At 41.2% G+C, this 25,732-nt stretch overlaps 1 protein-coding gene across 2 annotated transcripts in view; it reads left to right on the top strand.

The window, feature by feature from the left end:
- RAMP3 (receptor activity modifying protein 3) overlaps positions 1 to 25,732 on the top strand; it is a 74,160-nt gene that overhangs the window by 16,595 nt on the left and 31,833 nt on the right. Inside the window, exons 2-3 of one of the 2 annotated variants that reach the window (XM_058183229.1) lie at positions 20,774 to 20,803; positions 24,463 to 24,592. In XM_058183229.1, the coding sequence (XP_058039212.1) occupies positions 20,774 to 20,803; positions 24,463 to 24,592 (160 nt within the window). The remainder of the gene's footprint in view (positions 1 to 20,773; positions 20,804 to 24,462; positions 24,593 to 25,732) is intronic. The other variant, XM_058183230.1, reaches the window with a different exon arrangement.

Raw genomic sequence — 25,732 nt, 5'->3', positions numbered from 1 at the left:
GCGTTAGTCATAGAATCCTGTACACAAATCTGTAAACTAGAGGGAGATATATGAAATACTCAGGAATGGCTAAGAGTTATGACTTATTTGCAAGCAGTACTGAAAGAGGTTAGAATATATAAACAGAAATATTCAAAACAAGACATTTGCTTCTGTTGTTGCCTAATAGCACTGCTTGTGAAGTTGTGAAGTTGCCCTATTCTCCTGGACCTAGAGGAAAAGATTCCAGCAAATCTCTATCCTCATCATCTTTAGGAGAAATGGTCACCACCAGTGGTGGGTTGCCCCCAATCGGGTGAACCGGTAGTAGCAGTGGCAGGAGGCTCCACCCACCCACCCGGATGCTTCTGTGCAGGCACAAAAGTGCACACATGAGAGAGAGTGCACACCCATGAGCAAACCGGTGGTGACAAGTTTTGAAACTCGCCCCTGGTCACCACACATTTCTAGATTGTTGGCTAAGTTACTGGTCTCTAAATTCTTTTTTTTAATTTAAAAAATTTTTTTATTGAACATTTTTCTTCATTTTATATCACATTATCAATCTTTACAGCACTCCAGTACGCGTATCACTCATAAATACATATCAGTTATTTTCATTGTTCTTCCTAACCCTTTAAATACATATCTGTTTTATATATATTATATCATTATTCGTAACTATATATTTTATCTTTTAACTTAATACTTCTTAAATTATCTTTATGTTCTTATTCTTTACTTCTATTTTCTAACCAATTATATGATATGTCCCAAATCAAATAATAATCCGTTTATGATCTCTAAATTCTTAAAAGATTTCAAATGACCTTAATGGTCCCTTCCAGCTCTATTCTGATTGATTGATTGAATTATTGCCATTAAGGATTCATGAAAGACAGTCATGATACAGTTTCCTCTCATCCCATAATAGCAATAAAGATCTCTTTAATTGTTCTAACTGGTGGTGGTCAGTATTATTTTATTTATTTATTTATTTATTTGATTTCTATACCGCCCTTCTCCCGAAGGACTCAGGGCGGTGTACAGGCAAGAATAAAACTTGCCTGTATTATTGTGGTCATCAATTACTGAATCAAGGAAAAATATAACTTTTGGCTGATTGTGAATTGCTCAGGTTATCTTAGGTTGGAAGGTTCACAAATGCTTATTTAAATAAGAAAAACCATGCAGAGTTTTTTTTAAAAAAATAATTTTTATTAAAAAAAAATCAAAAAACAAAAAAGAATCTTTAAATAATAGTTTCTTTCTAACAATTTCGCAACGGTTAAATATTTCTCACTTGTCCATTTTTTCTCCCTTATTTCAATATATCCTTTATACATAGAAGTCTAATATTAATTTATTTACATATATACATTTAAATAACAGTGTACCCAATTTTATTTCTACAAACTACATTTTTTCTGTTTCTTCTTATTTGTTGTTACATTTTTGCTCCTATCTTCCTTATTTGATCTTTCCTTGCCTTTTATCTCTGTCCTCTAGCCATTTGTACCATTTCTCCCACACTATATAATATTCTGTTCCTTCTTTTTCTTGTATCTCCTTTGTAAGTTTATCCATTTCTGCACATTCCAAGACTTTTCTAATCAAATTATCTTTGGTCGTTATGTTATTACTTTTCCATTTCTATGAGTATATTATTTTTGCTGCTGTGATAAAATGTAGAGTTTTTATTGACCTATATTCACCGTCTCCAACGTGGGTTGTGGGTAGAAGTGAATTAGATTAAATCAGTTGTTTTTATTATTTTCTCCCAATATTTCTATCATAATCAAGTAATGATTTGATAGAAATATTTTGGATCTGATTAGGAACTATGTGAAGCAAATGAAAACAAATGTTGATGATACTCAGAGCATTGAGCTCTATGTTTTTAACAACAGTGAAAAGACTTTCAGAAGAAAATTTCTCTGTTAGCCTCAGACTGGTAATTATCAGTAGTACATATGTTGGCATCTTTAATTGAAACTGATCCAAAGCATCTCCCTTATCTGTTAAGAAATAAAATAAGCTTTTCAAATAAGATAAAGACAAACACACATTTTTAAAGTAAGCTAGATGGACTTTTTAAATATCACAGAAAATATTAGCATAAGAGCACCAGCTTTCCTGTCCTAATGTTCCCTTTGTTGTATTCAATTCGTATGGTTATTTCATATGAAATATGGAATGCACTACCTGACTCTGTGGTCTCTTCCAAAAAACCCCAAAACTTCAACCAAAGACTATCTACTGTTGGCCTCACCCCATTCCTAAGAGGTCTGTAAGAGACATGCATAAGAGCACCAGCTTTCCTGTCCTAATGTTCCCTTTGTTGTATCCAATTCGTATGGTTATTTCATGTTTATACTTATATATACTGTTGTTTTTGACAAATAAATAAATAAATAAAAACTATACAATCTTCCCGGCCCAAACACTGGCCCAAATTGAGGTTGGTGTGCTTGAGACTGCCAGAAAAATCTGGTATCAAAATTAGGGCTGTGGCTATTGCTGGATGAGCGCATATTAACAGGCTCAGTTTCATCTTCCTGGCTGCAGTGTCATCTTCTGGCCTCCAAGTAGATCATCAGCATATACAATCATCCCTTAACTTTGGATCATATAGACTGGCAAATAGAAGTGCTTGCCGGCTCAGGAGTTTCAACTGTTGCATGATTCCCATGTGAAGTTGGGTGACCAAGGTTTTCCCATTTTCAGAGTCCAGTCTTTTTTGTAGTTCATCCAAGGTTGAAGCTAGATGGACTTTTTAAATATCACAGAAAATATTAGTTTAATCACACACTTTCACTGTTTTTTTAAAAAATATTCTTGCTTGTGCACAATCGAAATGAGTAACAATTTTTCTATCATTGTGAAGCGGTGATTGGTTTGCATATAAGTAGACATTATTTATATGAAGCAATTGAAAAAAAAAGTTATTCATATTGTGGTACCTTGGTACTCAACTGCTTTGAAACTGATCAAATTTAGTGGTCCACATATGAACATTTTATCCTGGTACTCATTGTTTGTTTGATACTCAATGCACAAACTAGAATTTGCTGATGTCAGATGCTTTGTGATTCACTACATTATTCCTTATGGGAAAATTTGTTTGGTACTCATCATTTTTGGTACTCATTGTGCCTCCTGGAACCAATTAACGAAGAGTACCAAGGTAGTACAAGATAAGGAACAGTTACAGTTAATTCTATTTTTGGCTACTAAGAACTAGAAGAAATTTGCAGCTGCAGAAAATATTTTGAGTTCAGTACTACTTTTTGATACTCAACGTTACATTTCAATATTCGAGGTACATTTATGTTGAGGAACACTTATTCAAATTTAAGTGTAGCCATTCTGGAAAGGAATGGCCTTTTTATAGCTATGCATATTATAGTAACATCCAACTGGAAATTTGTTATATAAACTCTTCCAATAGCTTTTTGGAAATTTCACAACTATAGTTCAGAACAGAGCAACCAAGTTATTGAGTATATACAATATTTTTAATGACTCCAGGTTTGTTTCTGTATATAATCCAAAAAGGCTGATGCTGATCTTCAAAGAAATAAACAATTGAAATAATTGTTAATGTAAAATTACTGACAGCATTCTTAACTAAGTTTTTTTCAGATCTCCTATCTTATAAACAGTGGTTTTGGAAAAGGTTTTTTAATTGCATAGTGATTATGCAATTCCTTCCTAAAGGAGATCTGGTTAGTGTTTCTTATCTTTTAGAACAGAGTTAGTTTAAAGGATTATACCTGGGGGGTCAGGTTATCTTGTTCTTCTTTGACTCATAGCCTAAGGAACAATATGAGCACTATAGGAATCAGCACTTCTTCCCAATCTCTTTGCCAAAATCTTATCCAGTACAGGTAGTCTGACCACAGTTGAGCTCAAAATTTATGTTGCTACGTGAGAAATTTGTTAGATGAGTTTTTGCCCAATTTTATGACTTTTCTTGCTATATTTGTTAAGTGAATTGCTGCAGTTGTTAAATTAATAACACTGTTGTTAAGTGAATCTGTTTCCACATTGACTTTACTTGTCAGGAAGTTGCAAAAAGGGACAGGTGACACTGCCATTGTCATAAATATGAATGAGTAACCAAGCATCTGAATTTTGATCACATATCCATGGGGATGCTGCAATGGTCATAAGTGTGAAAGACAGTCATAACTCATTTTTTTCCAGTGCCATTGCAACTTTAAATGGTCACTAAGGAACTGTTGTAAGTCAAGGACTACCTGTAATGTAATGTGGCTTCTCAGCAGCCATCAGCTTCCCAACTATTTGTCTTGGGTTGGCATTGCCAATTGTTGACCTCATCTCTTGCAATAATTGCACTGTGTTTTTTCTCTTCAACAAGCTGTCTCTTAAGTCTTTCTTGCAGGGTGGATTTGAGTTAAATCAACTTGATTTAAATCATAATTTTTAAAGAGCAACTGTCATCTCTGCCCTCCCCTGACCCGCTCTTGACTCACCGACAGTCCCATTCACTTTATTGGGATGGTTGGTGATACGGCAGTGACACAACAAGGTGAGGGATATGGCGGGCAGCAGTGAGTGGATGTCCACTAACAAGCGCTATCGTGATGGATCTGAAATGACAGGTGCTCTTTAAATGTAAGGACTCATTCTTGCTGGTAGTTAGAATCTTTAATATTATTATTTGCAAACAAAATGAAGATTTCCTTTTTAGCTTGCGGAGCTTGGATTCATTGAGTTTACCAAAAATGTAAATTTTGCAGAATATACAGCTTCATGCTATATAACTAAGCTCCATCTCATGCTGAATAAACTAAATTATTAAATAGAAAACTATATTTAGACAGATTTTTATTCCAAAAGCATTTTATTAAAATAAATTTGATAAAAATAAAAAAAATCCGATTTAAATCAAAAATCCTTTTTGATTTATTTTTTTTAAATGTTGATTTTTATCCACTCTGCTTCCTTGCATCCAATCATCAAAGTGGTATAACCAGCACATCTGATGCTTTCAGCAATTTTAATTCTAATTTCTAAATTTTGTAGCGCAGCATTTCTTACGATATATTCTTTTTTAAAATTTAAATTTAACAACCTGACAATTGCAATCTTGTCATACAAGTTCTTCAATAGACAGATGATGTGGTATGCTTATTCTTTCGAGATTATGTTCATCAATTCATAATGATCTGCTCAATCAAAACTCTTTGTATAATTCACAAATAATTTTTGGAATTCCCTTGCCCTTTCCCCTGAAAGCCATGAAAAGCGTGGCTTGTTTGGTGGGTGTGGCTTGGCTTGGTGGTCATGTACCTATGTGGGTGTGGCTTGGCAGACATGTGACCGGATGGGCATGGCTTGGCGGTCATGTGATGGGTGAGCATGGCTAGGTGGTGACGATCCTAGTTCCCCCTATAAGGATTCCCCCATCTTGACCTTTTGCAATCCCCCAAAGGGTCAAAGGAAACCAAATTTTATATAGCTTTGAACCCTTAAGGCAAACCAAATACAAGTGGTCCTCGCTTAATGGCCGGTTGCTTAGCAAGTATTCTAATTTATATGTCTAGTTTAATGAAAAGTAGGACTAGGGAAGACATGGTAGCATGATACCAATATCTCAAGGGCCACCACAAAAAAGAGGGAGTCAAGCTATTCTCCAAAGCACCTGAGGGTACAATAAGAAGCAATGAAGAAGCATCTTAGAACTAAGGAGAAAATTTCCTGACAGTTAGAACAATTAATCAGTGGAACAACTTGCCTCCGGAAGTTGTGAATTCTCCAACACTGGAAGTTTTTAAGAGGCTGGATAACCACTTATCTGAAATGGTGTAGGGTTTCCTGCCTCAGCAGGGGGTTGGACTAGAAGGCCTCCAAGGTCCCGTCCAACTCTGTATTCTATTCTATTCTATTCTATTCTATTCTATTCTATTCTATTCTATTCTATTCTATTCTATTCTATTCTATTCTATTCTATTCTATTCCCCCCTCTCTTATCTCTCTCTTTGTCCCCCCTTTCTTTCTCTCTTATTCTCTCTTTCTCCCCTCTTTCTCTCTCATCTTTCTCCTCTCTTTCTCTCTTATTCTCTCTTTCTCCATCTCTCTCTCTTTCTCATCTCTCTTTCTCCCCCTTTCTCTCTCTTATCTTTCTCCCTCTTTTTCTCTCTTATTCTCTTTCTCCATCTCTCTCTTTTCATCTCTCTTTCTCATCTCTTTCCCTCTCTTTCTCTCATCATTCTCCCTCTCTTTCTCTTTCTCTTTCTTTCTCTTTCTCATTCTCTTTCTCCCCCTCTCTTTCTCTCTCATCTTTCTCCCTCTCTTTCTCTCTTATTCTCTCATCTCTCTCTTTCTCACCCTCTCTTTCTCTCATCTTTCTCCCTCTCTTTCTCTCTTATTCTCTCTTTCTCCATATCCATCTCTCTCTCTCTCTTTCTCCCCCCACTTTCTCTGCATGCACATGCAAGCCTGATAGAGGACAGAGCCATCCACTTCTCCAGCATAGGAACGGTTTGAGACTGTATTGTGGCCTGAATGCCAACATCACAACTGCCCCTTCCTCTTTCCCCTCTCTTGTTGTGGTCTCACTCTATTCTTCTTTCCCCCTCCCCCACGAGCTTGCCATTCCTCTCGCAGTGCCTGCAGGGATGAAGCTCCCTCTTCTCTTTCCCAAGGCGCGGGCTTTAACAGAGGAGAAGCAAAAGTGATCAAATGGCGCCCGTCCTACTAGAGCAACAGCTGCTTGGCTTGCCTTGACAGATTGCCTTTTTTTTCCTCCCCTCACCTTGTTTTTTTAACTCACCACTTTAGAGCAGAGGTCTTCAAACCTGGCAGCTTTAAGAATTGTGGACTTCAACTCCCAGAATTCTGGGAGTTGAAGTCCACATGTCTTAAAAGCTGCCAAGTTTGAAGACCTCTGCTTTAGAGGCAGTGTATTCAAGCAAAGCCTGGGAGGCCCGCGCACAAGGGATACCCTGCCCCCTCCCCTCTGCTTTTTTCCCACCCTCCTTTTCGCTCAGGAGTGAGGGGAAATAAAGAAGCCAGCAGTAAAGGTTCACTTGCTTTCTTTGCTCACCTGCCTCCGCTGCCTTTTCTCGACTCCCTTGTCTTGCAGCCAGCTTTCTCATTTAGGGAGAAGCTGCAGTCTCAAAAATTGGGGGGCCCACGCAGCAAGAGAAAGGGCAGTGAAACTTGCAAGAGCGTAGATGGGAGAACAAAGCAGGCAATGCTTCGGGCTGGCAGCTGGCCTTTTTATCCCCCTCACTCCCGAGGCAGCCAGATAGCACAACATTAGACTGTGGCTGCCTTATTCTGGAGCTGCTGCTACCATTCCAGAGGGTGGGGTGGTGGTGGTTGGGAGGCTAGGCACTCGCACATCGTGATTGGGTGGGTGAGCTTGGGCTGGCAGACAGAGGGCAATCATTCCTTCGCTTGCGGTCCCTGGGGAACTGGCCAGGAGTGCCTGGCAGGCTTGGGCTAGATGGGCTAGCTCATGTGACAGGGATTACTACTGGGTGTGTATGTGCTGCCAGGCCAGGATGCGGCAGGCTGCCCTTGCCCAGGCGGCTCCAAAATTACTGTGGAAGGGAGACCCACTCCGGACCTGCTTGTTTGGCCAAAGGGCTACCTCGGGGGGAATATGGCAAGGCTTGGCCTCCTTTCGGGCCCACCTCTCAGATGCTGCCTCTAATCTGCAGTTTACTCATGAGCACCATTTCATGAGCACCTTTCTCCTTGCCTCTACAGCTAGGATCTCCTGCGCATGCTTCCCTCCCTCCCCATGTGCATTGGAACACCCGCTGCTGGTATCACCCCTCCACCAGATCTTCCTCCCCACCAGCTTACCTTCCACGGAAGCTGGTCCAGAGTCCAGAAGGCAAGCTGACCGGAGTTTTCAGTGCTCCCCCAGCCAGCCACCACCACTGGAAAGCAACTGGCAAAGAAGCCTCCGAAAAGGCTTCTTTGCCAGCCGCTTTCTCTGCAGGATGCTGAAAAGTACCAGTGGAAAAAGCTGCTGCTGTTGTCGCCATGTTCTTTGCACATGCATATCCTATTGGACTTGCAAGGCAATGGGATGCGCATTTGTGAAAAAAATGGCAGCAACCTACATGGCAGCTGGGGCGAGCGAATGGCGATCAGGAGACCGGTTCAGGGGCATGGCCATATTTTCGCTAACGGTTCACACGAACCGATGCGAACCGGTAACAACCCACCACTGATCTAAATATTAGCAAGACAAAGGAGATGGTGCTGGATTTCCAGAAGCAAAGAGAGGAACATGCCCCATTGTATATCAAGGGGGGGCTGCGTGGAGAGGGTTTCCTCTTTTAAATTCTTGGGAGTGCTCATTAGTCAAGATCTCACCTGGAAAAACAACATTTCCCTAGTGGTTAGTAGGGCTCAACAGAGATTTCATTTCCTTAGAGTCCTGCGGAAAAATTAAGTGGAACAACAGCTGATGACTTCTTTATATCGGTCCACGATAGAAAGTGTCCTCACATACTGTATAACAGTATGGTACGCTGGTTTAATAGTCACGACAGGAAAGCAGTACAGAGAGTGATTAATACGGCACGAAAAACTATTGGTTGCCTCCTAACACCACTGGATGACATCACCAGATCTTGCTGTTTCAGCAGAGTGAGGAAGATATTTAGGGATGTTTCACACCCTGGCCAGTGTCTCTTTTCACTTTTACCATCTAGCCAGACAAACAGGTTTAAAAACAGTTTCTACCCATGGACTGTCAGACTCCTAAAGACAATATAACACCACAAACAGAATTAATATGACGAATTTCACTGGTGCCAGTGTAGTGTGTAATACCATGATATAAGATCATACACCAGAGTAATATTCATGTTGCACAGAATATGACGTACATATGGAAAGTATGACTAGATTTTTTCCCTTGTATAAAGATTATTCTTTATAGTATTCATGCTGTCTTATATTCTTGTACTGACTGCACCAGTAGAGGCTAATTTCATTATATAATGATGTACAATGACAATAAAAACTTTGAACTTTGAAAAGTATTTCCTATTATTTATTTTTAAATACTGTATAATATTTATATTTACTGTACTATATTTATTTTTACTCACTTATCTCTTATATTTATTTTAGAAACTCTTTAGTACCAGGAAATAATTGTGAAAACTAGTGCTCTGAAAATCAGGCATGGATGAGGTGAAAAGAATGTGTTTGAAGATCCTAGGATATAATAAACAGAATTCAAATTTCAGGTTCACTTAGTTAATGGCAAAATCATAGATAACATTTATTTTCCCCTACAAAAATGAAAAAAAACAAACCCACCCCTCTTCAATGTCTTCCCCTCCTTCTTCAAATTTGAAAATCTTTCTAGAGTGCCAAATCATTTTGCCTCTGCAGTCAATGTTATGTTCTATGCTTGAAGCCAAAGAAAATGACAGTCTACTATAGCAAAACATTTAAATCTCCATCTGCAGTATTTTTGGAAAAACAGTTATTGTCTGTGGTGCTTCTGTAAAACAGACAATATGTCACATTTAGTTATAGTTGTAATACAATACAAATAGAAGCTGTTTTGTATTGTTCCAGATATAGTAACTGTTATGTATTAACAGTTGTGCCTTTAAATATTTGAGCGGGAAATCAGCACGTTGCTGATTGGACGAAGCCTCCAGCAGAACTGTATAAAAGGAGAGGTTTTTCCCCAGCCTGTTGCTGGGTTCACCATATATTAAAGAGCTGTTGTCACTACCCTGGTCTCCAGCCTCGTTACTTCCCGAACTTAACATTGGCGACGAAGGTGGGATCTCGAGGCTAAGGAGAACCAGAACCGAGCTGAAGCACGCTAGTTCCGAACCCAGCAAACTCAGGGCAGAAACGCGGAAATGGCAAACACGCCACCCGCACCGTACAACCCGGGCAAGGAGAAATGGGGAACATATATGACCCGTTTGAGCTTTCTAGAAGCCAACGAACTACAGGATCCCTGATAACCGCAAAGCGGGCTTACTTCCTAAGCCATTGCGGGCCGAGGTCGAGATTGCGGAAGCCCTGGCAGAGCCAACGCCGATACAATCGGTATCGTGGCCGACTCTGCAGACTTTGCTGAAGAACCATTTCGCACCGACGCCGTCCAAATCGTGCAGCGGTTGAATTCGGAGGCGTAGACAGATGGAGGCGAGTCCGCCGGTGACTACATGGCGCGTTGAGAAGGCGTCCAAGGACTGTGGATACCGAGACTTAGGCGAAGTGCTACTCGAGCAACTCATCCGAGGTCAAGGACATCCGCCTACGGCGGCGACTGCTAGCCAGGAGCAACCTGACACTAGCCACCGCTCTGGGCGAGGCCAGAGCACACGAAATGTCTACTAAAGCAGCAGAGACTCTGCAAAAGCCTCTTCAATCCAAGGCGGCGCAAAGCCAACGCCAGTACACCAGGAGGAGATTCAGTCCGAATCCGAAGGTGAGGCGAGGATGAGAAGGGTCTGCGGACCGAGAAGCGCGACACTGAGGACCGTGGCGAGTGCGGAAGCTGCGGAGGCAGCATCAGCGCCAACGCTGCAGGTTTAAAGCGCAACATGCGGCGGTGTGGGAAGAAAGGACACTTAGCTCAGGTTTGCAGGCGGCCCAACCTTCCCGCCGAAAATTCAAATCGGCCAATCAAAGCGGAACCGGAAGGCGGCGATTGGTTCAAACAAGAAAGGCGAAGTCTAACCAAAGCGACTGTCATTATAGGCGCGCCTCAACCAAAGTGGAAAAGAAGATTTTACAAAGCCCAAGATCGAGGAGTACGGTGCAGGCTTGAAGTAGACACGGGATCAGCGATCACCATCATGTCCTGGGACACCCTGGCGAAGTCACTGCCGTCCGTCGCAAGCGCCATTTGCAAGCACAGCGGCTACAGTGCACGACTACCAGGGGAATCGCATCCCTGTTCGAGGGACCACCTCCGTCCGAGTCGAGTACGGCCCTCACAAAAAGACCCTGCCCATCACGATCGTCGAAGGAACTCTGCCCAGTCTGTTGGGACTAGACTGGTTTCGTGCCCTGGGCATGGGGGTGACTGGCATCTACAGAAGTGACTGCAATTTGAAAGACATTCTCTTTAACGAGTTCGAAGATGTCTTCAAGGACTGCCTGGGCAAGTACAAGGGGACCCCTATTTCCTTCAACTTAGACCCCAGGTAGCCCCCATTAGGCTTAAGGCGAGGAGGTCCCTTTGCCCTAAAACCAAAATTGATAAGGAGCTGGACAAGCTCATAAATCAGGGGTTTTGGTGCCAGTCGATCACGCAAAGTGGGAGACGCCAATCGTCACCCCAATCAAATCGGACGGGTCAATTAGAATTTGCGCTGACTACAAGGCGGCGCTTAACAAAGCCTTACAGAAAAGCGCGTGCCGGTTCCGTGGTGCAACATTTATTGCACTCCTTGGGGCAAGGGCAAGTCTTTGCAAAGTTAGACTTGGCCCAAGCCTACCAACAACTGCCAGTAGACGCCCGCACAGCCAAGCCCAAACGACAGGACGCACAGGGGGCATTCAAGTGCACCGATTGCAATTTGGGGTTAGTGTGGCACCAGGGCTGTTCCAAAACCTGATGGAACGACTACTGCAAGGGCTCCCAGGGTAGTTCCTACTTGATGATGTCCTAATTTCAGGGAAAACATGGAGGAATTGGGGAGGCGGTTAAGAAAGGTCTTGAGCATTTTCCGGACAGCGGATTAAAAGTCAAGACAAATAAATGTCAGATAGGTCGAATCGGTCGATTTCTTGGGCTACGGATAGACAAGAAGAATTCACCCTACTGAGAGCAAGGTTAAGGCAATTAGGAAGGCTCCAGCGCCCAAAAACAAAGCAGAGCTGCAGGCATTCCTGGGATTGGTTAATTTTACGCGGTCTTTTAAAGAACAAAGCAACCGTTGGAACCGCTGCATAGGCTCTTAGGAAAAATACTGTTTGGTCTTGGGAAAGTCAGAAAATAGGGCTTTTGAAGCAGTAAAGAACCTGCTCTCAAGTGATAGCCTGCTCATCCAATATCACGACTCACTACCCCTAGTGCTGGTTTGCGATCGTCCCTTATGGGGTGGGGCTGTACTCAGCCATAGACTTCAAAGCGGCACAGAAGCCCCTATAGCGTTCTACTCTAGAACGATGTCCTCCCCAGAGAGGAACTACAGCCAATTAGACAAAGAAGCATTAGCCATTGTATCAGGGGTCAAAAAATTCCATGAGTATGTCTTTGGGCGGAATTTTGAAATCGTGACTGACCACAGACCGTTATTGGGATTACTGGCTGGCGACCGGCCAACGCCTGTGGCACTATCGCCACGTTTGACTCGATGGACTATATTTTTAGCCGCTTACTCATACAAGCTGCAGCATCGACCGGGAAAAGAAGTGGGGCATGCAGACGCATTGAGCCGATGCCCACTGCCGGGGGCGACCGAAGACCCCACTCCGGGGACACCCATCCTCCTTATTGACTCGTTGGACTCTGGCCCAGTCACATCAAAGGAAGTGGCTCGGGCATCATACCGGGACATTGTGTTAAGGACTGTACTCGGTTGGGTACAGAGAGGGTGGCCCGCTGCGCCGGGCGAACGGTTCAAAGAATTTGTTAAGAAACGTGATGAGCTCTCGGCTCAAGGGGGGTGCCTGTTATGGGGTGATCGTGTAATAATTCCTGTTAAGTTAAGGGGCAAGGTATTGGACCTCCTCCACGAGGGTCACCCAGGCATCGTAAGGATGAAGGGGTTAGCTAGAAGCTATGTATGGTGGCCACTCATGGACGCAGAGATTGCTGAGAGGGTAGGGAAATGCCAAGCTTGCCAAGAGTCCAGACCGCTACCCCCAACAGCCCCAGTCAGAGAATGGGAAAAGCCCCAAGGGCCTTGGTCAAGAATCCACATTGACTTTGCTGGCCCCTTTCACGGCCAAACATTCCTAGTGGTGGTGGACGCATTTTCCAAATGGTTAGAGATCATACTTATGAAGTCCACCACAGCCGAAACAGTAATCGCAACCCTGCGCCACCTATTCGCAACTCACGGGTTGCGGGACACTCTGGTGTCCGACAATGGGCCCCAATTCACGGCAGCCCAGTTTGAAGAGTACCTGGCAGAGGAAGGCATCCGACATGCCCTCTCTGCACCTTTCCACCCTGCGTCGAATGGCCTTGCAGAGCGTTCCGTCCGGAGCGCTAAGGAGGCATTGTCCAGGCTCAAGCCAGGTGACTGGCAAACAAAAATAGACTTTTTCCTAGCCGTCCAGCATAGAACCCCAAGCACAGCCACTGGGAAAAGCCCAGCCGAATTGCTAATGGGACGAAAACTCCGGTGCCCACTTGACCGTTTGAACCCCCATTACACACCCGAGGGTTACAAGGGGGAGCTAGAAAAAACAGCAAGGAAAATCCCAAAATTAATCCAAAGCCGGATGGCCAAGAAAAAGAGTCGGCCAATAATCCAGAGCCCGACGGCCCAGAGAAAGAGCTGGGAGGAGAAAACAGCCCCTCCGACCAGCTCGAAACACCACCCAGAACTGAACCGCGCAGGTCAGAAAGAACTAGGAGACGCCCAGGTTATTTGCGTGACTACGTCGAAAAATAACATGTAAATAAATATGTAAATAAGACCAAGTGTTTTCTGGGAGGGGAGGAGTGTTATGTATTAACAGTTGTGCCTTTAAATATTTGAGCGGGAAATCAGCACGTTGCTGATTGGACGAAGCCTCCAGCAGAACTGTATAAAAGGAGAGGTTTTTCCCCCAGCCTGTTGCTGGGTTCACCATATATTAAAGAGCTGTTGTCACTACCCTGGTCTCCAGCCTCGTTACTTCCCGAACTTAACAGTAACCTGTGGATATTTGATGCTTTGTTTATTCTCATTCTAAATGTTTAGTGGAAATTCTATATTAAACAACTTTAGTGCAAACCAGACCACCAAATTGCCCCTTACTCCCAGAGTTTTGAGAAAATAGGGGAAACCCCAGTAAGTGTTAGACTCCCAGCAATACATATTGCTTTTACCACCACAAAGATTAAAAATGAAATGCTAAGATTCCTAGAAGCATGTGCTTTCCAGCTACTCCACTTTCTATCCTGTAATGAGCTGAGGTACATACAGTTGCCTTGTATGTGGATTCATTGGTTTACATCATCAGATTTATTTTCTTTACTGTTCCATTTCATTTTTCCTCATTGTTTCTTGGATGACTTACTTCCTATTACTCATATATTTGTGCAAATTACATTGTTCATTGCAATATATTAAAAATGGCTTCTGTTTATACCAGCATCCTTGTTTTATCACATGTTAATTATTCTACTCTGAGAATTTCATTTGTTTTGTTTCTTTTGCCTTATCACACCACATTAGGATTGTTCTCCCGACTGTTTTCATAATAAGCTGATTTGCTTTCAAAAGTCAAATAATACCAGAGTATTAGTTAATGAAAAAAACAAGCCTTTTAAACAGAACACAATTATTTTTATTTTTAAATACATGAGTATTTAAAATGAGTGCATTGTTTTATTATATTGAAATAATTACCTTTGTATATTTTTAAAAACCAATGGAAATTGTTTGTTTTCTTTTTATTACTGGAATATGAGTGAACAATTTACGATTAAGATACACAGTTTATGAAGTATGAAGCAGCAGTTGCGTCCCAGGCAATTTTTCAAAGATCAGGAATGTATGGATGCATAAATCATTATTGGCACTTTCTTCTGCCTTATGTCTAAAATTATTTGGTGAATCCAGCTTTTCTTCACGTATCTCTGACAACTGTGAGAACAAATCCAGGACTAAAGGGCTAAACAATGTGACATATAAAATACATATTGAACATTTTGTCTTTAGAGTTTTTTTTTTTTTATTGTAAAAAGTGAGATGAAAAAGGCCTTCCTGTGTCAGGAGAAACAAACTTAACTTCTTCTGTCCTAACCTGTTTGATTGTTCATATTTATCTTCTTTGCAGGAAGAAAGAAATAATAATTATTTATTATAATTATAATTATTATAATTATTTCTTTAAAGAAATAATCTCCTACATATTTGATTGGAAAATAATTTCTTACATATTAAAACATGTTTAATTTGGTTGCTGACGTAACCAATTTTTCTAGGATTTCAAAATGCAGCAGTTGCAAAAAAATAATAATCAATGCATAAAGTGGCCTTAGATGACACAACATATTAATGAATATGTTCATTTATTCAGAAAATGAATAAAATTTAACTTTAATGGAGGAATATTCTTACAATCCTTTGGAAACTGCCTACTTCAAATTCCATGAGCCTTGAAGAAAGGTGGTTCCAAATTTCATGAGCTGGTTCCGTTCTTGTAGTCCTTCGGATTCAAATTGCATGAGTTGGAAAAGGAGGCTTTTAGAACTTCTGGTTGACATTGTGGTGAGAACAGCTTGAAATAGTTGGCTCGGTTGAGCCTTGCAAAATCCAGCTGGTAACTGCTATTGGAAAACCCAATGAGGTCATAGCCACCTTGTAGGGGTGGTGAAAGAAGGAGAAGAGCTTCGCTGATCACGAGGAACTTGCAATTTCGTCACTAGGTCTGAAGCAAGCTTTCCTGAACGACAGCAGGGACTATGGCCATTTTTGGCAGTCACAAGCCGGGACAACAAGATTTGTGCTGGAGCGGTTCATGGACAGAGCATTGAAACTGGGTGAAATAATTACCAACTTTTACTCTAAAGACCTGATTTAAATACAATAATTTTAAAAGATAACTTCCAAGCCTAAGAAAGCAGCAATTAAATACATGGAGAAGAAAAAAACAACTGAAAATCAAGAGGTGAAAGAAGCTCAAGGGAAGCTTTAAAACACAGAAAGCTTGAAAAAAGCTTAAACAATTTGAAAGATTATTTTTGGGATAAATTGTCTTGTTTCAAAATCCCCTGGATTTTGACAGACAGTTGGCAGGAGGAGGAGGCTGGCAAGAGGAGCCACTTCTACCTCTTAGCTGGTATGAAAAGACTGCCGCCAAAGCCTGCCTCTGCCCTCTCCACCCCGCCAGCAGTTCCTGCCACTGAGAGAGAAGTGACAGCATGAGAACCACTGGCGGCAGGTGCAAAGGGGTGGCGGCGGCAAGGATGAGCAATCCAGGGTTTCCCTCCCTTCCCACCCACGTGGGTTTCTTGCATGGCCCCAGGGCCCGCTGCTGCTTGTCCCTCACTTCGTGGGTCGGGGCACTTGAGCAACCCAGCTGCCTTGTGCTGAGAAACACATCACTCCGCCATGTTCTCCTGGCTGACTGCAAGTCTTTTGGTTACCTCAACATATGTTGTTGGGCCGGACGGCAACCAGATACCAGCCCATTCCCTGGTGAGACAAAGCTGTGGCCGTTCCCCAGCTGGTGGCAGCAGTCTCGGCCCCACCACCTCGAACTCCAAACATGTGGCCTACGCCACCTGTCTGGGCTCCTCCCTGCTAGGAACTGCCGGCCGAGCAGGTGTGGCTGGCGGGGCTTTTGCAGACCAGCAGCTGGTGAGGGGGGTGGCTGGGTTGCCTACACAGTGACCCCATGGCTGCTGTCAAAGTGAGGCCGAGAAACCCTCTTGGCTTGCTCCGCCGGCTGTGGTGGAGATCAGGTGGGGGTGCTGCGCCACCTGACCTCCATGCCCACCGCTGCGCCGCCAGCTGAACCAACGCTGGGAAAGGAGCAAAAGGGTGGCTGACTCAAGCAGGGTGGGAAGGAAGCATGTCCCCTTGCCCTGGTGATTCTTCCACTGCTGCTTCCCCAGCCACAGCAAGAGCAGCAGGCTGAGGCTTTCCTCCCTCCTACCTGGAGGCTTTGGGCTGCACAAGAATCCTGCTCAAGCAGGGTGGGAGGAAAGTGTGCCCCCTTGCCTAGCAATTCTTCCACTGCTACTTCCCCAGCCACAGCAGGAACAGTGGGCTGAGGCTTTCCTCCCTCACAGCTGGAGGCTTGGGGCTGGCAAAGATTGGTGCAGGAGGCTTTCCAGGCCCAAAATGGAGCATGTGGGAGGCACTTGTACGGCGGGTGCACGCACAGGGATATGTGCATGCACAGGGGAGCATGGGAGGGGGTCGTACATGCATGCACAGGTGGGGCGTGCAGTGCATTTTGGGTGCTGGCACATGCGCATGCGGTTGTGCGCGCACACACACTTTTGGCACACAAGGACAAACACTGATTTAGAGGGGGAAAAAAAATCTCTTTAAAAAAAGGAAGTCTTGTTGATGGGTGTTCAAATAATACAGCAGAGACATCTAGAAGGGTATATAGAAGGGAATGTTCAGTAGGAACAAAAATATCAAAAAGAGCTCTAAGATTCCAAGAGAGAGAGAGATAAAAGACTGACTAAAAAGTCAATAAATGATGGAATTTTAAAAAGGTTAAGGAATTATGGATAATGAGAAAATATATTAATAAAATGGGAAAATACAAATAGGGAAAATAGCAGTATATATATTAATAGATAATACAACTTAAAAATAAGAGACGGAAATTTAGGATTAGGTAATTTAATTGTATTAACATTAATAGTGTCTTAAACTATATTGTGAATTTAAAATATTAAGGATTAGAAATTGTGGGGGTTTTGAGATATACTCCTGGGATTAATTAAATACTGTTAATATTTGGCTTTATTAGTAATCTTGCATATTTGGAATATTGAAGTTTTGGAGGAGTAATGAGTAATTCTTAAAATATTATATATTAGTAATTTAGTAGGGGATAACAAATAAATGGCACAAAGAAATGTTATCTATGTTTAAATGAATTAATGGGGAAAATGATAAAGAATTATGAAGGGAGAATAGTACTGTTGAAGTTGGAAGATTAGGATTACACACACTTATTTGTATTATTACTGTTAGTGTTGTTTAAAAAAGATTTGACCCAGTCATACACTGTCCACAAAATATATATGGTGTGAAAACAAAACTGCAAATAAAACATGATTTAAAAAGAAAAGAAAAAAGAAAAGGAGACTTTCAAAGCATTGCAAGAATTGAGCCTCCTCTAGAGGTTCTTCGGAAGACTCTTTCTCCAAGCCATGTATGATATGGAAAAGGAGACTTCTAAAGCGTCACAAGAATGGAGCTCTCTTGGAAAATAATACAAGGCAGCTTCAGTAAGAAGGCCACTCCCTTCCTTTTTGTGGTAACCTCTCAAATACTGGAATCCTGCTATCATGTTCCCCTAGTCCTTCTTTTCGCTAGACTAGCCAAACCCAAATCCTGCAACCATTCTTCATATGTTTTTGTCTCCAGCCCTTTAATAATCTTAGTTGCTCTTTTTTGCACTTTTTCCAAAGTCTAATACTTTCTATGATTTTGATTCTATGCCTCTGTTTAAACAATCAAGGATTGTATTAGCTTTTTTGGCTGCTGCTGCACACTGCTGGCTCATATTTAAATGATTTTCCACTAGGACTCCAAGGTCTCTTTGACAGTTACTATTTCTGAACCAAGTTTCACCCAATCCATCTGGTAGTGATGCTGACTATCCCACATTTTTCTAGTTTACCAAGAAGTAGGTTATGGTCAGTGGTGGGTTGCTACCAGTTTGCCCCGGATCAGGTGAACTGGTAGCGGTGGGAGGCTCCGTCCATGTGCCCGGATGGCTCTTTGTATGCACAGAAGCATCACGCGCGCACCCACGAGCAAACCGGTAGCAAACAAAATTAAAACCCACTACTGGTTATGGTCTACTTTTTGAATGCCTTGCTGAAGTCTTAGTATACTATGTCCATAGCATTTCACTGGTCTACTAATTTAGTCACTTTGTCAAAGAATGAAATAAAATTGGTTTGGCGTGATCTGTTTTTAACAAACCCATACTGGCTTCTAGTTATAACTTTATTTATTTCTAGATGTTCGCATTTCTGTTTTTTTATTATCTTTTCCAGTATCTTCTGAGGTATTGATATCAGGCTGATTGGTCTGTAGTTTCTTGGGTCTGTGTTTTTTCTTTTTTGAAGATAGAAACCACATCAGCTTTTTTTCCAATCCTTGGTTAGTTCCCCAGTGCTCCAAGATTTTTTAAAGATGTGATACAGTGATTCTGAGATAGCATCTGCCAGTTCCTTCAGAACTCTGAGATGCAATCCATCAGGTCCCAATGCTTTATATCCATCAAGGTTAGACAGGTGTTCTCTTACCATTTTCTTGCTTAATTTAATTTTTATTTCTAATCTGTCTTTTACAATTACATTTTGTTTGGTAGGTTAGGCTATATTTTCTTTTTGTGTGAAGACTGATGTAAAGAATGAGTTAAACAGCTCTGCTTTCTTTCTACTGTGTTACTTCCTTATCATCTTCTCTCTTTAGTGGACCGACTGTTTCCTTGACCTTTTTCTTGTTATTTATATGTTGAAAGAAACATATAAAATACAACACACACACACACACACACATACACACACCACACGTATATCCACACACACAGTGTGTGTGTGTGTGTGTGTGTGTGTGTGTGTGTGTGTGTGTGTATATGCTCTATGTATATGTATCAGAAGAAACCATGAGTCCTTCTCATATTGGCCAAGCTTGCTTTGCGTGATGAAAATTCAGGCAAGTGCCTCAGGAGAGGACTAGGCTGGGAAAGTCTGCTGTGAATGAAGTCTCCAGGGATAATACTGGATCTAATTTTGAGAGACTGAAGATATTGTCATTGTTCCAGAGCAGAAGAAATTAGGACTAGGCTTTGGGAATACTGTAATTTTAAAGTAGGATTCAGAGTGCTTTTAGTGGAAGAATAGGAATTCATATCCATAAAAATAGAAGAGAATTTCAACATTATCTTGATTGTTTCGAATAATACACATTAGAGAAATAGTAATATATCAATTAAATGATATTAAAAAGCAGTTCATCTAAGTTTGTATAAATTAATATTATATATTAATATATAAATTGATTTCTTTCCATGCTTTTTCTTGTTTGTTAGATATATGTCTAGTTATGAAGTTGCTTAATACAGCATTATTGGCCTTCTGTGCTAATATTGCTCTTTTGACTAGCAAAGACTTTTGTTTCCCCCCCTCTTTTTCAAGCATATCTAACTAAATCCTTAGCTAGAAAAATTGTTACCCTATAATTCCAAAATCCTAACGAACAGTTATATTTTAGCTGATTTCCTATTTAAATGTGGTTTTGCTGTCTCAGCTATTCTGTCATGTCCTCCATTATGTTTTGAAGAACGTCATTTAACGCAGGAAGAAAATGGCATAAAATATTGTTTAACATGAAGTGGTATATGGTTTCTTTGTATTTAGTAAATGTTAAGATTTTTTCCCTCTGAATTATAAATGTAGCCATCTGATAGAGTACAGGTTTGAAGGAACCTTGATAAATTGTGCTGGATTCCAAAGGTTTCAAGAGATTTTTGTCAGCTCTGACTCAAAAGGCTGAGATGCATCTCAATCACAGTTCCACCCTCTGATGTATAATCAGTAGCATTCTTATACTCTCCTCTACACATGATGCATATCCATTAAAGTCATGTTAATAGGAATCCTGCTAGCTTAAAGTTCTTATCTCTGTAGTGGATTCTCTTGTTTATTTGTGGTTGATACTAATTTCATTTTTGTTAGGTTATGTGGAAGTGGGTTAGATATCATGTTCTTCCAGCCCATTTCACTAGTTTGATACCATAGATATTTTGTGGGTTGGAACCAGCTGGTTGCAAATAGCTCTCCTTAAAATCTGTATGATTTAAACTTAAGATGATGTCATCAGGTTATTATTAGTTTAATGTATTTTAGAATAATAGCACTCTAATAGATACTTCCTTTATTTTTTTCCAGCTAATAGCCTAATAACAATTGGATTTGCAGGTAAGAAACTTGGTATTTTCTATCTGTATTCTTTTTCATTGTTTCTCTTTAAAAAAGGCAGCCCTTAAAAGATTAAATTCTGATAACCTTTATTCAAAGTATATATCTTACACATAACTAGAATGAAATATAGAAAACGTGATGCTTCTAGAAACTAAATTTCAATATTTACAAGGACAGCCTCATATATAACTATTTGGAAAAAGCAAGACTCTGAGAAAAATCAACACAATTGTACAAGTTGGAGTCACTGTTTTATTTTTCTTTGAATATTTAGCTTAAGAAACTGGTATTGTATTTCCATAAGGAAAATATATTCAGCAGCAATATTTTAAATGAATAGTGATCCATTTTCTTCATGCAGTTCTTATATTTCCTTGACTGAAGTGTAAATAAAAAATAAAAGTCTGAAATGATAGAAGTAGCCCTGCTGAAGATCTATCTCAAACTGGTCAAGAAGATGCTTTTGTTATAGACACGAAGCAAGTATTTCTCAGCAAATCTCATCTCAGGTCCTGGCATCTGCTATTAATTCCTAAGAGAAAATAGAAAACTGCTATACTGTAGTAAAAAGGAGAAGAAAAACGCAGCACTGGATATTAGCATGCTTCCCTGAAAATAAGACCTAACCAGAAAATAAAAAGTACAGCAAGTGTGCAATTGTTTAGTTTTTTTTTTGTTTTTTGCATTTATATCCCGCCCTTCTCCGAAGACTCAGGGCGGCTTACAGTGTGTGAGGCAATAGTCTCATTCTATTTGTATATTTATATACAAAGTCAACTTATTGCCCCCCCCAACAATCTGGGTCCTCATTTTACCTACCTTATAAAGGATGGAAGGCTAAGTCAATCTTGGGCCTGGTGGGACTCGAGCCTGCAGTAATTGCAGGCAGCTGTGTTTAATAACAGGCTATCTTACAGCCTGAGCCACACCGCGGCCCTTAATTTCTTTATATATATACATATACTTGTCTAAGTTCAAAGTTACCTTACTACAATAAGTTATGCCCAACAAGGCATCGTTGTTTATTCCAAGACTCCAATACATTCTGAACACCCACTAAGGCTTTACCTGATACCACCAACAATAAATCACTCATACACACACTCAGAATCTTTCCTTATTGGTAGTACACACATTCCAGCAACGTGAGTTTCCTAGTGAGTTCATGAAAAGGCTAACTATGGTTCAGGGATGGGTTTCATTTACCTTTGCTACCGGTTCGCTCACTTGCGTGCCTCTTCTACGCATGTGCAGATCGTATTTCATGACATTTGGGTGGGTGGGCGGAGCCTCCCACTGCCATTGCTACTGGTTTACCCGAACCAGGGCAAACTGGTAGCAACCCACCACTGCTCTGATTGTATTACAGGCCCTCTATATTCAAAATTTATATTTGTGATATATTCATAACATAAAATATGTAACAGCTGCACCAGCAGCAGACAGAGGCAGAGGAATGAGGGGGGAAGGCAGGCAATCTGGATAAGTTTCATGGAGCACGGAAAAGCCAAGAATCGGGGGCCAGAGTGGGCAGCCAGCCATGGGAGCTTGTCTTCGGGTGGTGGCATCGGCAGCAGTTGGAGGCAGAGGCAAGGGGGGTGGGATGTGAGAAAGGCAGGTGATCAGGACATGCCACAGAAAAACTGCGAGTTGGTGGGCTGGAGTGTTTGGAGGATTGGAGTATTCGGAGGGCTGGCCAGTGGTGGGAGGCTTGTCTTCATGTCTTGGCTTGCTTGGGGCCCGCACAGCATGCCAGGTTCATCTGCCCCCCCTCCCCCGGTGCCTTTGCTTCTACCTGATGCTGGTGCAACTGTATGGAGATGCGCCACCTGCATCTCCCCACTGGCTCCCGCCTACTGACTCTCAGCTTTCCCATGGCCCGCATGGCACATCCAGATTGCATGCTTCCCTTCGCATTTCGGCCTCTGTCTGCTGCTTTGACAGGTAAATCAACTCACTGTGTTGTGCGGACTACACAGCCCCAGAGTGTGCTGACCAAGGGGCTGGTGGACTGCAGGTGCTGCAAACACCATTGGCCCCACACGGTTGCCGCCTCTTGTGTGCACACTGGGTGTTAATGTTTCCCCAAAATAAACCCTAATGCATTTTTTGGAGCAAAAAAAATATTTCGGGATCTTAAGTCTTATTTAGTCTTCAGGAAGCACAGTATCTGTCAAAATCCAGCCCTGAAGATCCATCCCCTTTTCTTGGTTAATTCATTTACATATTTATTTCTTGTTACAAAAGATAGTTGATATAGCTTGACTGAGAAAAGATAAACAAGGTGAAACCTGCTTAGTACATTCCTTGGCTGTAGACTGTGGGCCATAGAATAGACTGGGAAGTTAAAAAAAAAAATCATAGGAAAGTAAACTACTTTTCTAAATCAACTAAAAGCTCCATTCATCCCAACAGAAACTTTGCTTTATATGTTATTTAATACCCATTGATCCTATATGACAAATCTAAATTTATTTGGCTCAATCACACTAATATAAAATTTAGTATTATAAAAATTATGCTTCTGTGAAGAAACCAAATGATACATAATATATATATACTCCTAGAGTAATGAGCTATTAAATTGTAAAATAATATTAACATTAAAAACAATATTGAAATAATTAAAAGTAAATATAATTTCCAGGAGTACTACGTTGTTGTATTTTTTTGTGGGGACGCGGTGGCTCGGGCTAGGAGGTTGAGCTTGTCGATCGAAAGGTCGGCAGCTCAGCGGTTCGAATCCCTAGTGCTGCCGTGTAACGGGGTGAGCTCCCATTACTTCTCCCAGCTTCTGCCAACCTAGCAGTTTCGAAAGCACGTAAAAATGCAAGTAGAAAAAATAGGCACCACCTTTGGTGGGAAGATAACAGCGTTCCGTGCGCCTTTGGCTTTGAGTCATGCCAGCCACATGACCACGGAGACGTCTTCGGACAGCGCTGGCTCTTCGGCTTTGAAACGGAGATGACCACCGCCCCCTAGAGTTGGCAACGACTAGCATATATGTGCGAGGGGAACCTTTACATTTACTTACTACGTTTTTTAAATCAATATGTGACCACAATGGGGTTGGAATGGAAAATTTATTGTTAAAAAGTGTGGTTATTAATGAGGTCTCCTGGGACAGCACCACATTTTACAATTTTTTTATTTTTATTTTTGGCTGTGATCATTAACAAATCACCCATGATTGTTAAGCAGGACATAATATGATCACAATTTGTGACTTCCTTCCAGTTTCCCCATTGACTTTGATTTTTGGAAGCCTGACTGGGAAGGTCACAAATAGTAATCACATGCCTGCGGAACGCTGCCATGGTTAGAAATCCAAACTGGCTGCCAATAGCCAGATTGCTATCATATGATTGCGGGGGCAATAGAATGATTGTACATGTGAGGATTAATTGTAAGTTACTTTTCTATGCTGTCGTAACTTGAACAAATGATAAAAGAGCAAGGATTACCTATAAAAGTTTTAGGGCTTCAAATATCTAGCTAATGTCATGTCTAAGATATAAGATATTTAATAGTTAAATAGTCTATTTTGATTGGAACACTTTCTCTTGATGTATATTTTAAAAAATCTTCATGCTTTTCCAAAGTGGGCCATAGTCATGTTTCTTTGCTGACTTGATCAGAACTTTTCTGTTTTCTAGGTGCACAACAGCAGATCATCTGCAATGAATCCTTCATGCTACAGAACTTGCCAGTGTGTGGAAAATCCTTCGAAGAGATGATGCACAAAGTGGATTCTACAAAATGGTGCAATCTGACAGAATTTATACTGTAAGCTTCTGACTAAATTTATATAGTAGGCTTTATAATTTGATGTGGGAAAATTACTCGCTATTAAAAATGATTATTATACAGCATTAATTGCACAAAGCATAAGCTATTAGAATGTGTGGAATTTTTGGATGGAATAGCAATAGCTCTTAGACTTATATAAATGCAGATTAGAGAGTCAGCATATTTCCACTAACAATCTGGGTCCTCATTTTACTGACCTCAGAAGGATGGAAGACTGAGTCAGCCTTGAGCCGGTCAGGATCAAACTCCAGGCTATGGTCAGAGTTAGCCTGCAATACTGCATTCTAACTACTGTACTACCATAGCTGAATAGAATAGAATAGAATAGAATTCTTTATTGGCCAAATGTGATTGGACACACAAGGAATTTGTCTTTGGTGCATGTGGTCTCAGTGTACATAAAGAAAAAATAAAATATATTCATCAAGAATCATAAGATACAACACTTAGTGATAGTTATAGGATACTAATAAGCAATCAAATCATACTAGGAAATAATAAAAAAATGTAAAATTTCCAAGCAACATGGATATAGCCATAAGTGCAATCTGCTTAGAGATAAGCCCCTTTGATTGTAGCTGTAGGAACTATTGTTGAGCATATCTGCTCAACAGTTTTCTGTTCAGCTGTTCCCCGTTTCCTGACTTATGAACTTACAGCAAAACCTCTTCTATATTATATTTTGGGTTTTGGTTAAACTTAACAAGGTATCTGCTAATACTTTAAGGAACAATAGCAAATACCAGCATTTTCAGAATAAAGAATAGCCTGAATAAATAGTTGGAAACTGGCTTACCATTGCATATGGATCTGATCTATCAAAGTTTATCCTGACTTCAGCTACAATCAGAGGGATTTATCTCTGAGTAGACATGTGGTAGATTAGGGTTCCCCAATCTTTCTTGCTTTGCAGACTGGCGGCGGTGGGGGGGAATGGTTCCATGCAAATGGTGGGTAAGTGTGTCTGTGTGCATATCTACATGTGTGTGAGTGACAGGCACGCTCACCCACTGCTCATACAAATGGAGTGTGTGTGTATGCACTTGCCTGCTGCTAGTGCAAGTGGGAATACGCACATGCATGCTCATCCACTGCTTCCACAGCCTGGTTGTGAAT

This window comes from Ahaetulla prasina, chromosome 4 (genome assembly GCF_028640845.1).
Source record: "Ahaetulla prasina isolate Xishuangbanna chromosome 4, ASM2864084v1, whole genome shotgun sequence".
Classification (NCBI taxonomy): Eukaryota; Metazoa; Chordata; class Lepidosauria; order Squamata; family Colubridae; genus Ahaetulla; species Ahaetulla prasina.
The sequence above is the reverse complement of the archived record's forward strand: the minus strand, read 5'-3'. Positions and strand labels throughout refer to the sequence as shown.